General features: G+C 46.7%; 1 protein-coding gene across 1 annotated transcript in view; it reads left to right on the top strand.

Moving 5' to 3' along the window:
- The window catches only part of CDS2 (CDP-diacylglycerol synthase 2), a 28582-nt gene extending 18083 nt beyond the window's left edge, over positions 1-10499 (top strand). The window contains exons 5-13 of the mRNA XM_075444784.1: positions 245-384; positions 804-862; positions 1625-1707; positions 2577-2664; positions 2994-3062; positions 3691-3843; positions 4146-4265; positions 4889-4992; positions 5727-10499. Of these exons, the coding sequence (XP_075300899.1) occupies positions 245-384; positions 804-862; positions 1625-1707; positions 2577-2664; positions 2994-3062; positions 3691-3843; positions 4146-4265; positions 4889-4992; positions 5727-5856 (946 nt within the window). The 3' untranslated portion in view covers positions 5857-10499. The remainder of the gene's footprint in view (positions 1-244; positions 385-803; positions 863-1624; positions 1708-2576; positions 2665-2993; positions 3063-3690; positions 3844-4145; positions 4266-4888; positions 4993-5726) is intronic.
- Positions 10500-11972: the final 1473 nt, after the last annotated feature.

The raw sequence follows: 11972 nt of genomic DNA, 5'->3' as shown, positions 1-11972 counted from the left end.
GCCTCCAAACCAGAGACCCCGGGAATGCTGCGCGTTGACCATCACAAAGTGGAGCCGAGTAATGCAGCCACTAGTTTAAATGAAAATGACATTTCTAAACTGGGGGAAATAAAGTTCTGGGAGTTGAAGATAGCCTGTTGGCAGCGTACCAGAACAAGGTGGAGACCTTAGGGATCAGTCACTTTCTGTGTTTCTCCAGAAGCCTTTTGGGGTTCCTGCTAACGAGTGTCTGCATCCTTCACAGGTACTTCCTGCTCTGTGTAAACTACTTTTTCTATGGTGAGACTGTGACAGATTATTTCTTCACCCTGGTTCAGAGAGAGGAGCCGCTGCGAATTCTCAGCAAATACCACCGCTTCATTTCTTTTGCCCTATACTTAACAGGTAGAGACCACGTTTTCTGTTGGTTAATCTTGTCTGGGCTGGAGGAAAGAAATCTCCTTGAACTACCTGTGTCCTGAGTATTGTGTCCAATGCAGTATCCATAGCGAGTTATCTCTGCTCTTCAGTGATGCTGTAACTTAGCTGCACGGTTAGAGTAGTGGTGGCAAATCTCTTACATGAGGCTCTGTCGAAGAAAACTCCTTAATCTGTATGGGACAGCCAGGCTTGATTGTTCATCTGTCCAAGGGATACTTGTAGGCAAAGGTATTTTGTGACTTCCAAAGTAGTGTTTTCCCACTCCACATTGCTGCTTTACTCAAATTAAGAACCTAAGGAGCTGTGCAATGTCATGGAAAAAAAACATTTCTTACTGTTGAAGATACATTCCCACCATTTACTTTCCTTCTGTCTCTCATCAGGTTTCTGCATGTTTGTCTTGAGTCTTGTGAAGAAACACTATCGCCTCCAGTTCTACATGGTAAGGTTACACGCAGGGCCTGGCTCCCCCCAGCTGGAGGCAGAAGAATGAGTAGTGTAGGCTGCTGGAAAACATTGTGTAGAGGATTACGAGTCAGTAGATGCTTCTGTGCTGGTTGTGCATTGTAACGCTGCCTGGAAGAAAAGTTGCTGTGAGCAGATTGTCTTTTTAGGAAGGTGACTGACCGAGTTTCCCTGCAAACACGTATTCTCTCTTCTCTGCACTTGTGGATGCTATTAAGAAACTTTCTGCAGGCTGAGAGGACTGCACAAGGCTATTTGACTCCTCTACTAAGGGCAGATGGCCACCAGGGTTAATTGGTCATGTCCCCCTTTTCCCAAACATCAGTAAGGCGTTGCTTGTGTTTGACCGTTGCCACAGCTAGTTTTGCTTTCCAGTAGACTCAGCACACAGGGATATGGCTTGGATATCTATCAGTCTTCTCCTCTTATATAGTCAGAAGGCTGAGTGAGATGTATGGGGTAGAGGTGGGCTAAAGAGCGTTTGGTCCAGCAGAAGTCTTCCCAATAAAGATCACCTCGGGGCTTGAGCCGAAGCACATGCCCATAAATTACTGCTGGTGACTGTCCCCTGCTCTTTGTGACTCTTGGTGTTTGTCGTGGTGAAGGTGCATGCTAGAAACGCACATGTGCATGAGCCGTTCTCTGTTGGAGAAGTAGCTAACAGCATCTGATTTCTGTCAGCGATGTGTGTGGGCAGTGTCTCTAGGCAGGCTGGACTGCATGCTGTCTTCTCTTCCAGTTTGGATGGACCCATGTGACGTTGCTAATTGTTGTTACCCAGTCGCACCTCATCATTCACAACCTGTTTGAAGGAATGATATGGTGAGTTGCCGTGTGTTCTGAGTTGCTTTGGTTTCTGCAGCCTGAAACGAATGACTGTGTTTTGAGTTAAAACTGCTCTTTTAAAAAAAACTAATGGCCAAGGAGAAGGTGCCTCCTGTGAGGGATCAACCTGTTCAGAATAGAAGAGCAAAAGATTGAGTGATACCTCAGCAACTTAGGACTTGTTTTGTGCTACCTGAGCAGTATAGAGAGTTGTAGTAAAGAAGCATCTGGAAATTGCGGTGGGGTGCAGGGACCTTTCAGGCAGTGTCAGGCCTCTGCGGGTGCTTTCTTTTTATATCCCCATGTCACAAATTGATAGGAAAGTGCTGCTCGGCACACGATTTGGGGCAATGCTGTCAGCGTAATGGTAAAAGCAGCACTGTGAAAGGAAGGAGATTGCAACCTGCCACCTTACTCCAGCTGCTGTGCAGGGGGGAAGCCCCTCTGGTGGTCTTCGCAAAACCAGCAGTGCCAAGAACTCATTTTGGCCGCTTTAAGATTGCATGTTCCTCTGCGCGCCACAGCCAGCCCAGGGTGCTTTGGGAGCCGCCTGCTTACAGCTAAAACGCAGCCTCTCCAGGGGGGCAAGAGGATGACTCTCTAACAGCATGTCACGCGTGGCAAGAGGAAATGTGCTTAAAACAGGCCGTTCTGGGTACGCGACCTGCTTTTTAGACCAGAGCACTGGAGTAACCCCCCAGATTTCCCTAGGAGCTTCAAGTGGTTGCTCCTTGCATTGCGTTGGAGGGGGAGACGTTGATGTGATGGCACTGCTAAGCATCTTATGAAGCAGCTGTTTGGTTATTTAAGTCTTGGAGTTGTCTGATCTTGGCACTTTCCAATGGTTTGATTCTTCTCCCATCTAGGTTCATCGTCCCAATCTCCTGTGTGATCTGCAATGACATCATGGCATACATGTTTGGGTTCTTCTTCGGCCGCACCCCCCTCATCAAGGTTCGTTACGCTTTGGTGGACAAAACACACATTTTGGCTTCTTTGGGTCTTACTCCTGTGTTTCCTCATCTCCAGTTTTGTGCCTTTTTGTGGGTCTGAAGCAAGCCTCCAAATTAAACATGGTGCACATCCCAGTGTTTGAGGCTGTGAAGTGAAATGAATCATTTCAGTCCGAGATGTTAGTGTCAGGTTCTGACCAAACATTTATGTGTTGATTACTGGCACCAGTTTGTGTTTGCCTCAGCAATTCATGAGCGAAGAAAGGCTGCATAGGTGTGCAGTGGTGTGCGGAGCTGTACAGTTTGTAATTCTCTCTCTCTCTCTGGCAGCTTTCCCCAAAGAAGACCTGGGAAGGTTTTATTGGAGGATTTTTTGCCACCGTTTTGTTTGGATTGCTGGTAAGTAGTAATCATGGTGCTTATTTCATTGGTGACAGAGTTTTGTCTGAAAAATGCATGGAAGCTTTAAGCTCTCCCAGCTCTTGTCGGAGACTTCACGTTTTGCTTACTGACCAGGATCTGAACTGGGCCATGGCTGTGTTTTGTGCTGTGCGTAGGTCCTGCATATGGAGCAGGGTCCTGGAGGAAGTTTTTAGTTCCTGTTAGACCCTGTGACAATTAATTATCCTTGAAGCTTTCTCCTGCTGCTGTTGGATGAATGCTGTGCATCATTTCAAGGGCTGTCTGGGGAATTCACTCTTGCAATATTCTCATCTGTTTGTATGATGATGCCTGTGTCTGGGTGTTTCTGTGCTCTCAGCCAAGTGGTGCACCCTGTCTCAGCCAGTTCGTACAAGGCTCTGATCGCTGCATGCTGAACAGATGCACCTACTAAACAAAATGCTTACTCTGCCTTTAGCCAATTACTGCTTCTCAGGAGAGTAATCTTCTTAATGAAGCTGGGAGTGTGCCTCCCTCCTCGCTGTGTCTCCTTGAGTGGCCTTTTCCCTTGAGAACGGCTCTGCCGCATTGCTCAGGAAAATACTAATCCTGCTTTCTCTTGGTACATCTCTCTTTCTCCTCGAAGCTGTCCTATGTGATGTCCGGGTACCGGTGCTTCACCTGTCCGGTGGAGTTCAACAACGACACCAACAGCTTCACAGTGGACTGTGAGCCGTCCGAGCTGTTCCAGCTACAGGAGTACAACATCCCCTTGGTGCTGCAGTCCGTGGTGGGCTGGGTAGGACTCTCTCTGTTGATTGGATCTTACTTATTGCAATGGGAGCACCAAGAAAAAAGATCAGGGTGTTATTTTTATGGTCTTCAAAGGAACATGACAAGGGATGACGGTACATCTGTAAAAAGGGGGATTTTAGCTCTGTGTTGGTTGAAAACTCAAAGGAACTGTCCCAGTTCTGGTGGGGCATTAACCCACTTGAACACCAACTGATCTAAAGCCTGGAGAGCACAGAAAGAGCAGCAAGTGGTGGAGAATGCTACTCTCATTGAAAATCATCCTCTGACATGTCTTTCTTTCTGCAGAAGACAGTCCGAATGTACCCCTTCCAAATCCACAGCATCGCACTATCTACTTTTGCCTCCCTCATTGGGCCGTTTGGAGGCTTCTTTGCCAGCGGATTTAAGAGGGCCTTCAAAATCAAGGTGAGGATGGTGAAGGTCATTTACATTTTAGAAAGGAAAGAGTAAATGGTTGCTGCTACTCTAAACAGTTCCTGTGCTCCGAGGAGTGGCAGGCTGGGAGCTTTGGGAGAGGAGGGGAGGTTTGTTCGGTCACAGATAAAATTCTGGTGCAGGGTCTTGTTTTTTTGACTGAATGGGGAGAGACCTTAAAATTTCAGCTGTGATACTCTAAACCCCGCTTTGGTGCAGAGCTTGAGGTAGAGGAAGAAAGACTCAGTCAGGAAATTTTGCAATCTGAGGCTTCCCTTGATGCCTTGCAGGCTGGTTTTACGTATAAACAGTCTGTGTTCAGTTAAGATGCCTTGAAAGGAAAGATGGGGTTGCAAGAGATAAACATTAGCCTTCCTTGACCTTTGAGTGACAGATCTGAGTTAAGCCTTGATGTCCCTCTGGCACTGGTAGTCTGCGTAAAGGAGAAACTTCTAAAACCAGGCAGAGATTAAACAAAATGTCTTCTTAGTCCGACTTTTGCCTTCTGGGAAGATTTAAAGGAAGGGTACAAGTGTCATGCATAGAGGTACAGAAGAAAGTAGAGGAAATGGGCCTTTGAGATGGCTAAATCCCATCCCTTCTGCTTTGCACAGGATTTTGCCAACACAATCCCGGGACACGGAGGTATCATGGACCGCTTTGACTGTCAGTACCTGATGGCTACCTTTGTTAACGTGTACATCGCAAGCTTTATCAGGTATTTATTGCTTTGCGGTGAAGTTTGGGGGCCCTGTCAAACTCAAGGGACATACAGGCTTTTAATAAGGAACAGTTTTTGTCCCCGTGAGATTAAAATCTAAAAATACAAGATAAAGAAAGAGAGGAAATGGAGGATTGAAGAAGTGAAGCCTCTTTCAGTGGGGTAATGCAGAGCTGCAAACACAATACCCATTTCCCAAAGTCTGTTAATCAGGTCCCTCTGAAACTTCTCCATGTCCTTTCTGCATCCCTGTGAACCTTGAGCAGGGCTTCCAGAGTTGAATGAGCAGAAAAAGACAATTTTTTAGCCTTAACAAGTATTCTGTGGCCAGGCATAGAAGAAAGCCTCTAGGAGCATAAAAGATGTACTGAAGGAGTTGAGGAATTGTCTTTATGTGGCCGCTTTGATTTTTGAGGGGGAGCATCTGCTGATAAGGGAAGATGCACAACTCTCTTGAAACAGATTGGGTTTGGGGTGGGTTTTTAGTTTACAGTTCAGCATTTCCACATTTAGTAGGCATGGTGGTGTTGGGTTGATGGTTGGACTTGATGATCTTAGAGGTCTTTTCCAACCCTGTGAAAGGGAGTTAAGCTCCCTGGGCAGAACCAGTGAAGGAATGGGCAACATGGCTATTACTTTAAGCCTGTTATTCTGGTGAAATTGCACTTGGATTCCCAGCTCATTGAGATTTAGCAATGTGACTCATTGATAATGATGCTTTTGTGTTTCAGAGGTCCTAACCCAAGCAAACTGATCCAGCAGTTCTTAACCTTGCGGCCAGACCAGCAGCTCCACATCTTCAACACGCTAAAAGCACACCTTGTTGACAAGGGTATGTTAGGTAGTCTGGAGGACGCATAGACAGGCGGGTGATTGGAACAGGACTGAAAACAGGCAAGCCTCCTCGAGGAAATTCCTGGCTTGCCTCATTTAAGACAATAACAAGGCCTCATTTCACTGAAACTTTTCTTCCTTTCTTGGTAAACATTTGCATTTGTGGGTTTTTTTAATAATATATTTATATAGCTTTGGTTCAAGTGAGCAAATCTTGGGTTTGTAGCTGAAAAGGAGTTAAGGCTTGGAAGGACTGTTGGGTGAAGGAGGAGGGTACAACGGTCCTCGTGGTCTGTTCTTAACCTTCGATGCATGTGGGCAGAGCTGAACTTTTCCTGTGAGTCTGTTTATGCAGGGAATACACGAAGCGTTGTCTGTACAACCACCTCCCCGCGTGGGAGCCGGCAGCGAAGGTGAAGCCGTGCAGCTCCCCTGGCCGTTGTGCGAGGCTGCGTTCACGACGGCAACTCTGGGGACCATCATTTTCTCCGATCGTATCTGTGAATGCAATGTGAGTTTTCCCAGAAAGCCATGTTTATGCCTGTGTGCAGTCTCCTTGCGGACTGCAAGGCGAGCGCAAGGCTCAATTAATTGGAAGATGATCTTCTACTAATCCAGCCACATTTCCTCTGCCCAGCCAGGCACATGCATCTGTTTTCACTTGCTGTTTTTTGCAGTGCCTCTCACATTCCCCCCTTACGGCCAATATTTTGCCAAATAAGATTTTTATAACCAATAGACTGGGGATAAGGAGTCAAGGAACTGGTAGGTGCTTGTGGGAATGTAGGAGGTTCAAATTGCTTCAAAACTGAATGCAGTAAATAGGTTTAAACAATACTGAAATTTCGTTGAGTAATTCCTGCCAAGTAAGAACAACTCTTTAAGTAACTTAGCTCTTTTTTCCCCCATCAAATAACCTTTAGGAAACTTTGAACCACACTTTTTCATTTCTCGATGGTTGGAAACCCTGCACTGGGATATTGTAACTAACTTGGAGAGCAGTTTCCAACTGTTTTTTTTTCCTGAAGTGTGCTGGCTGGGGCTCCAGCACCCTGCTGGTGCCTTCAGCTGGGTATTTTGTTTTTCGTTCAGGGATCATGTCTATCACCTGTTTGTTACTTGAGTTCTAGATGTCGTGCTGCTGAGTTTATCACGGTCTATGTCGCATTTCAGTCTGGGTTCATTTACCTGCAGGTTTCTGTCCTGCTTCGCTTACTAAATCTTGTCATAAATAGTTTGTACTTAGTAGTTCCAAGTTTTATCTAAGTACTTTATTTTGTCACATTTTTGATTATTTAAAAATGAGAGCCCTAAAGATGGTAAAAATTTTCTCTTTTTTTGTGATCAGATAGTGACAATATCCCTGGTTTATACCTTATGCAATGTTCCCAAACACAAGGTGACTGATTTTACTTCTTTCCATAGTTTGTGCATGGGAGAGAGAAACTTTACCTTATTTTAACCTGGGGAACGAGTGACAGGAAAAGATAATACAGAAGTACATTGCTGTTTTCAAACAGTTGCTGACATAAACCTTATACACAGACACCCCCCATACGGACCCATGTATACGCTGCAAGCTAGCTAAGCATTGACGGAAAATAAACCACCTGAAAATACGTAGTAGTTCATATTCTGATTCTGCTATTGCTTTCATTTACCCTGAGTGAGCGAGAGAGCACGTGTGCATGTGTAAATACATGACTAGATACCAACTTCTCTCTTGCATTTCTATAGGACTCTTTCTGTGTCGTAAGCTCTGCTTCATCTCCCTAAACAGGAACCATGGGCCAGAAGTTTGTGCCCATTGTACTGCAAATACAGGTATTTGATTGAAAGCACAGACTGCGGAGAAGAAGGGTCCGTTTCCACAAAGGATTTTCAGCGTGGTGCTGGCAAAGTTGCTGGCTTCTGGCAAGAGTCAGGACTGTGATGATCGAGTTCAGGATTGCATTTCATTAATGCCAGTGGTGTACATAGAGGCTTTCCTGGACTAGTCGGGGAGACTGTTCCCTTCTGGTTTGCATTAGGCAGGTATTTATTTTCTGTCCACTTAGAGGATATTGGTCCAAGTCCCTAATTTGAAAATTGGAGGGCAGAATTATGGTGCTTCCATCCTGCTTGGCCCAGGGAGAATATTTGGCCTGTGTTTCATGACAGTTTGCCGGAGTTTAGCTAGGCAAAGTGAGGGCACCTGCAAGGAATACCTGGGCCGGGAATAGGTGTGGAAGTGACAGGGTTTTGTGTAGTCCCTGAAAAGTAGTTTGCCCTGTGGGGTCAGACAAGCTGGTGCTTTTCTGGATTCTCCCTGCCCGTTGCCAACTTCTGCCAAAATCCCTCGTAGTTTACTGTTGGGTCAGAAGTCAGTCATCAGAAGAAGCTATAGTGTTGATAAATATTACAAAAGTGTACTGCTCTTTATATTAAGAAATTTTTCTTATGGGTCTTTAGTCTCCTGCTCGTCTTGCTTTAAACCTTTTGTACCTCTTTAGTTGTAATTAGTGGGGCAAAAATCAAATGCAAAGCTTTTCTGCATGCTTTTGGTTCGAAGTAGCCTTTGGGCCTTTTTGAAGGGTGTAGTGCTGGATGTGGACACTGGAGGGCAAAGCAGTTGCATTTAGTGGCTTCCTAAGGCTGGGAGAGAAGCAGCAGCAATAATGCGTGTGGGTGGCTTTCCTGATGAGCTCGCAGCTTTATTCTTGCTTCCTTCCCAGCAGTGCAGTTAAAGGGTGGACTTCCAAGCCTGTTTTGATCCTGAAGGGTGAAGCTATGTGGAAAGGGTTTAGCATCCTGCACTGAAGTTTAGTCAACTGAATGGGAACAGTGCATCCATTTGAGAAGTGGAGGAGGAAGGGAGGGAGATGGGGGTTGAGATTATTTGCAAGCTGATCTTGCTGAGAAATATTGGTGAGCACCATAGCGTGTCCTCCGTCGGGCTGAGAGCTGTGGCTGGCAAACCCACTTCTACACCACTGGTATGAATATATGTGATAGTACTAGTCAGCTCTTAGCAACAGCGTGCTGTCTGGGGGAGCGTTTGGTGGGTTTTCCCCATCAGCCCACCCTGTGAGTGGCTTTAGTTTGCTGTAGATTTTTCAAGTTAGACTTAGAAAGTTAGAGGAAACAAAAAGCTGACGTTGCTGGCTCTGGCTGTCCCTAAGGAGTTAACTGTGAGGCCAAGGGACGCGTAGCAAGACACGTTGTACCTCTTTTCATTGTATTAAGCCTTGCAGGACCTTGGTCATGCTGCAGCTCTCACAAGATTTGAGGTTTGGAGGGAGGCTGACATAGCTAGCGCTGCTGGAGAGGCCAAACTGACACCAGGGATGTCTAGGTAAGGCGATGCGGGGATGCTCACGTGAAGTTTCTCCTGCTGCAGGGCTCGAGCTCAGCATTGCACAACAGTTTTTGTTCACAGTGGGTTCCACAGCTGGAGAAGTTCCTCCTGCTTGTGCCCAGCAAGAGGGAAATGACTGTGAGAGCAGACCAGCAAAGGGGGAGGTACTGCATCAGTCGGCATGTATGCTTGGGTTGGAAGGAAGAGAAAAGTAAGATTTGGCCAGTGTGAAGCCTACGAGGGTATGACTGCTGCCTGGCAGGGGACAGGCTGGTGCAGAAACCCCTCTTCACGAGCGGTCACTGCTTTTCCAGTTGGAGCGGACAGAGAGGGACGTGAGTGTGTTTAATAAGCAAAGGGATGGCACGTGGCTAGAAAGCTGCTTTGCACAGCATGAGAAGCTGGCTGTCCCAGTGAGGTGACTCTAAACATGCGTGATGTTTGTTTGCTGGTGGGTGATTTAGCGATGTGGGTTAGATATTGGTCTGATCCACAGCCTGAGCAGGCACGGCTGGGCTCAGTCTGTGTAGACAAGCACTTGGCGTGCTCCGACAGGAATTTGCTTCTCCAAGTCTAGTTGTAGCCCAAATTAGTTTGCAAACCAGACGCATGGCCAGACCGTAGCCCACAGTGCTCAGTGAAACATCAGAACCTGGTTTCTGCGTATGATGCCATGTCCTGTGCTGATCAGCGTGTATTATTTATATACTCGTTGGGGTGATGGGCTCAGAAGTCTGCTGACACTGATCTGAAGGGGCAGCCATTGCCTGGGGTTTATGGTGCCCTGTGCGGCTCATGAATCTGGAAATCCCATAGCATCCGCTAATGCTTGGCACCAGGTTGTGAAATGCCGGTATCTGACATTCCAAGGTGTCTCCTGTTCCTGACGTGTACAGCGCGTTCCTCTGAGCATGGTTGTGGTAGGATCCTGGCATCTCTTCCTTCCCCCGCCTCCTCTAACCGGCTCTGTATGACAGGAGGGGGGCAAAGCTGTGTGGAAAGCATCCGTATGGCCCATCCAGACACTCCTGGGGACAGGCGTTTGTCACGAAAAGCATCGTGTGAAAGCTCCTGTGGTTCCTGCCCTCTGTAACCAGCCCCGGAGTTGCATTTTGTACTACTGTAATCTTTGTGTGCTCCTGTTCTCCAGACCTGATGTGTTTCTACCATCTGCTTCTTTCTCTGTGCGTTGTTCTTTTGATTAATGTTTTAGCTACACATGTAGAGTTGCCTTTCTTTGACCGAATGTCCGAATGTGATATATTGTATATTTTAAAGTATTTACCCTATTTATATACTATATGTTACTGTTAAATAAATATAAGTTCCATTATCTGTAGTGGAGTTTTATTCTGCACTGTCGGCAAGATGCTGAAAACCAGCTTTCCGTGCTCTGAAATGCAGATCAGTCTGTTCTAAACTCAGATTCACCCCATTCCTTGCCCCGTAGCTCTCCTTCCTCAGGGATCTTCCCAAGGGCAGACATGGCTGTGGCAAAGATGCATGTGAAGGTGCAGAGCACGCAGGAAGGATTGGACCGTCCATGTCCTGCACGAGGGACAAAACCAGCTGCGTTTCCAGGGTGGCTTGTGGTGGAAGCTGTGATCAGATCATACAGGCCCATCTTGACCAAATACGAAGGAAGTGTTCGCAGTGCTCTGCCCTGCAAAGCTGCTCATTTTGCCCTAAAGATTTCATTGGGAATGTGAAAAACTGTTGGAATTCCACTTAGCATAAATTATTGCTTCATTTCAGCTGTTTCTCCTGACTTGCGTGGGGTTAGGAGAGCAGAATCCTTCTGTTTACCCTGCAAAACATGCTATTTTTAGCTCTCGTGTTATTTTGACTGGTTTTGACTTATCAGCTAAGCCAAACCAACCCGTCAGCAGCCCTCTTTTTGCTTCCTGTCACACTGTGTGGGCATTTTCAGACAAATTAATCCTCCAACAACAAAATATGATGCCCTCTCTCTATAGCAACCTTGCAAAATTACTTTAAAGCCCCAAATCTCGCGTAGCAACACATCGCCCTCGGAGCAGTCGGCCAGTTCAGCAGAAAATTGCTGAGCAGCACCATACAATATTCAGCAGTCCTATGAAGCAATTAGATACCATTACCAACAGGTCTGGAAAGATCCTTCGGTGTTAAATCTTTCGGAAAACGGACCATGAAATCTCCCGGCAAGCTGCCGAGCTGGCCGACAGCAGGGCAGTGTGCATGCCCGTGCCTCGCAGTGAGTCAGACACATCAGCTGACAGCCTCTGTGGCTGGTGTATCTGCATCGCTGCTCGCATTTCAGCTGTTTGGCTGAAGATTCCTCCTTTTTTCTCCCCATCCTGTGCCAGTTTAATTAAATGAAACATCGAAAACTGCAAATTCCCAGTGGAAATCCTGGTGCTAGCTGTGCTCCGTACCCAGAAAGACACTAAGCCTCAAACCAAGGCGGCCTCTGTGTGAGCAGGTCTCATACAACCCTCTGTCTGGACACATATTCCATGAGATCCTGATACATAAGGGATGTAAAAACAAACAACTTTATGGGCTGAGATTTGCCCTTTTTTGTGTTCCCCTGGGCCATTCGGTTCAGGAACAGGCTGCCTAGCTTGACTGCTAAAAAAACCCCGACCCAGTCTTGTTAAGTGCTTTCCCAAATGTGGAGGCAGCCACCAGCTACCTGATGGGAGCAAGCAGGAGGCAGCTGAAACAGCTCTGTGGGTGCTTGTGAAGGGCTGTTTTGGGGTGCCAGAGAGGGCTGAGCTGCTGCAGTGTAGCCACACAGCGTTGGGTTGAATTGCATGATTTTGGG

This window comes from Opisthocomus hoazin, chromosome 28 (genome assembly GCF_030867145.1).
Source record: "Opisthocomus hoazin isolate bOpiHoa1 chromosome 28, bOpiHoa1.hap1, whole genome shotgun sequence".
Classification (NCBI taxonomy): Eukaryota; Metazoa; Chordata; class Aves; order Opisthocomiformes; family Opisthocomidae; genus Opisthocomus; species Opisthocomus hoazin.
This window is presented reverse-complemented; position numbering and strand designations above follow the sequence as displayed.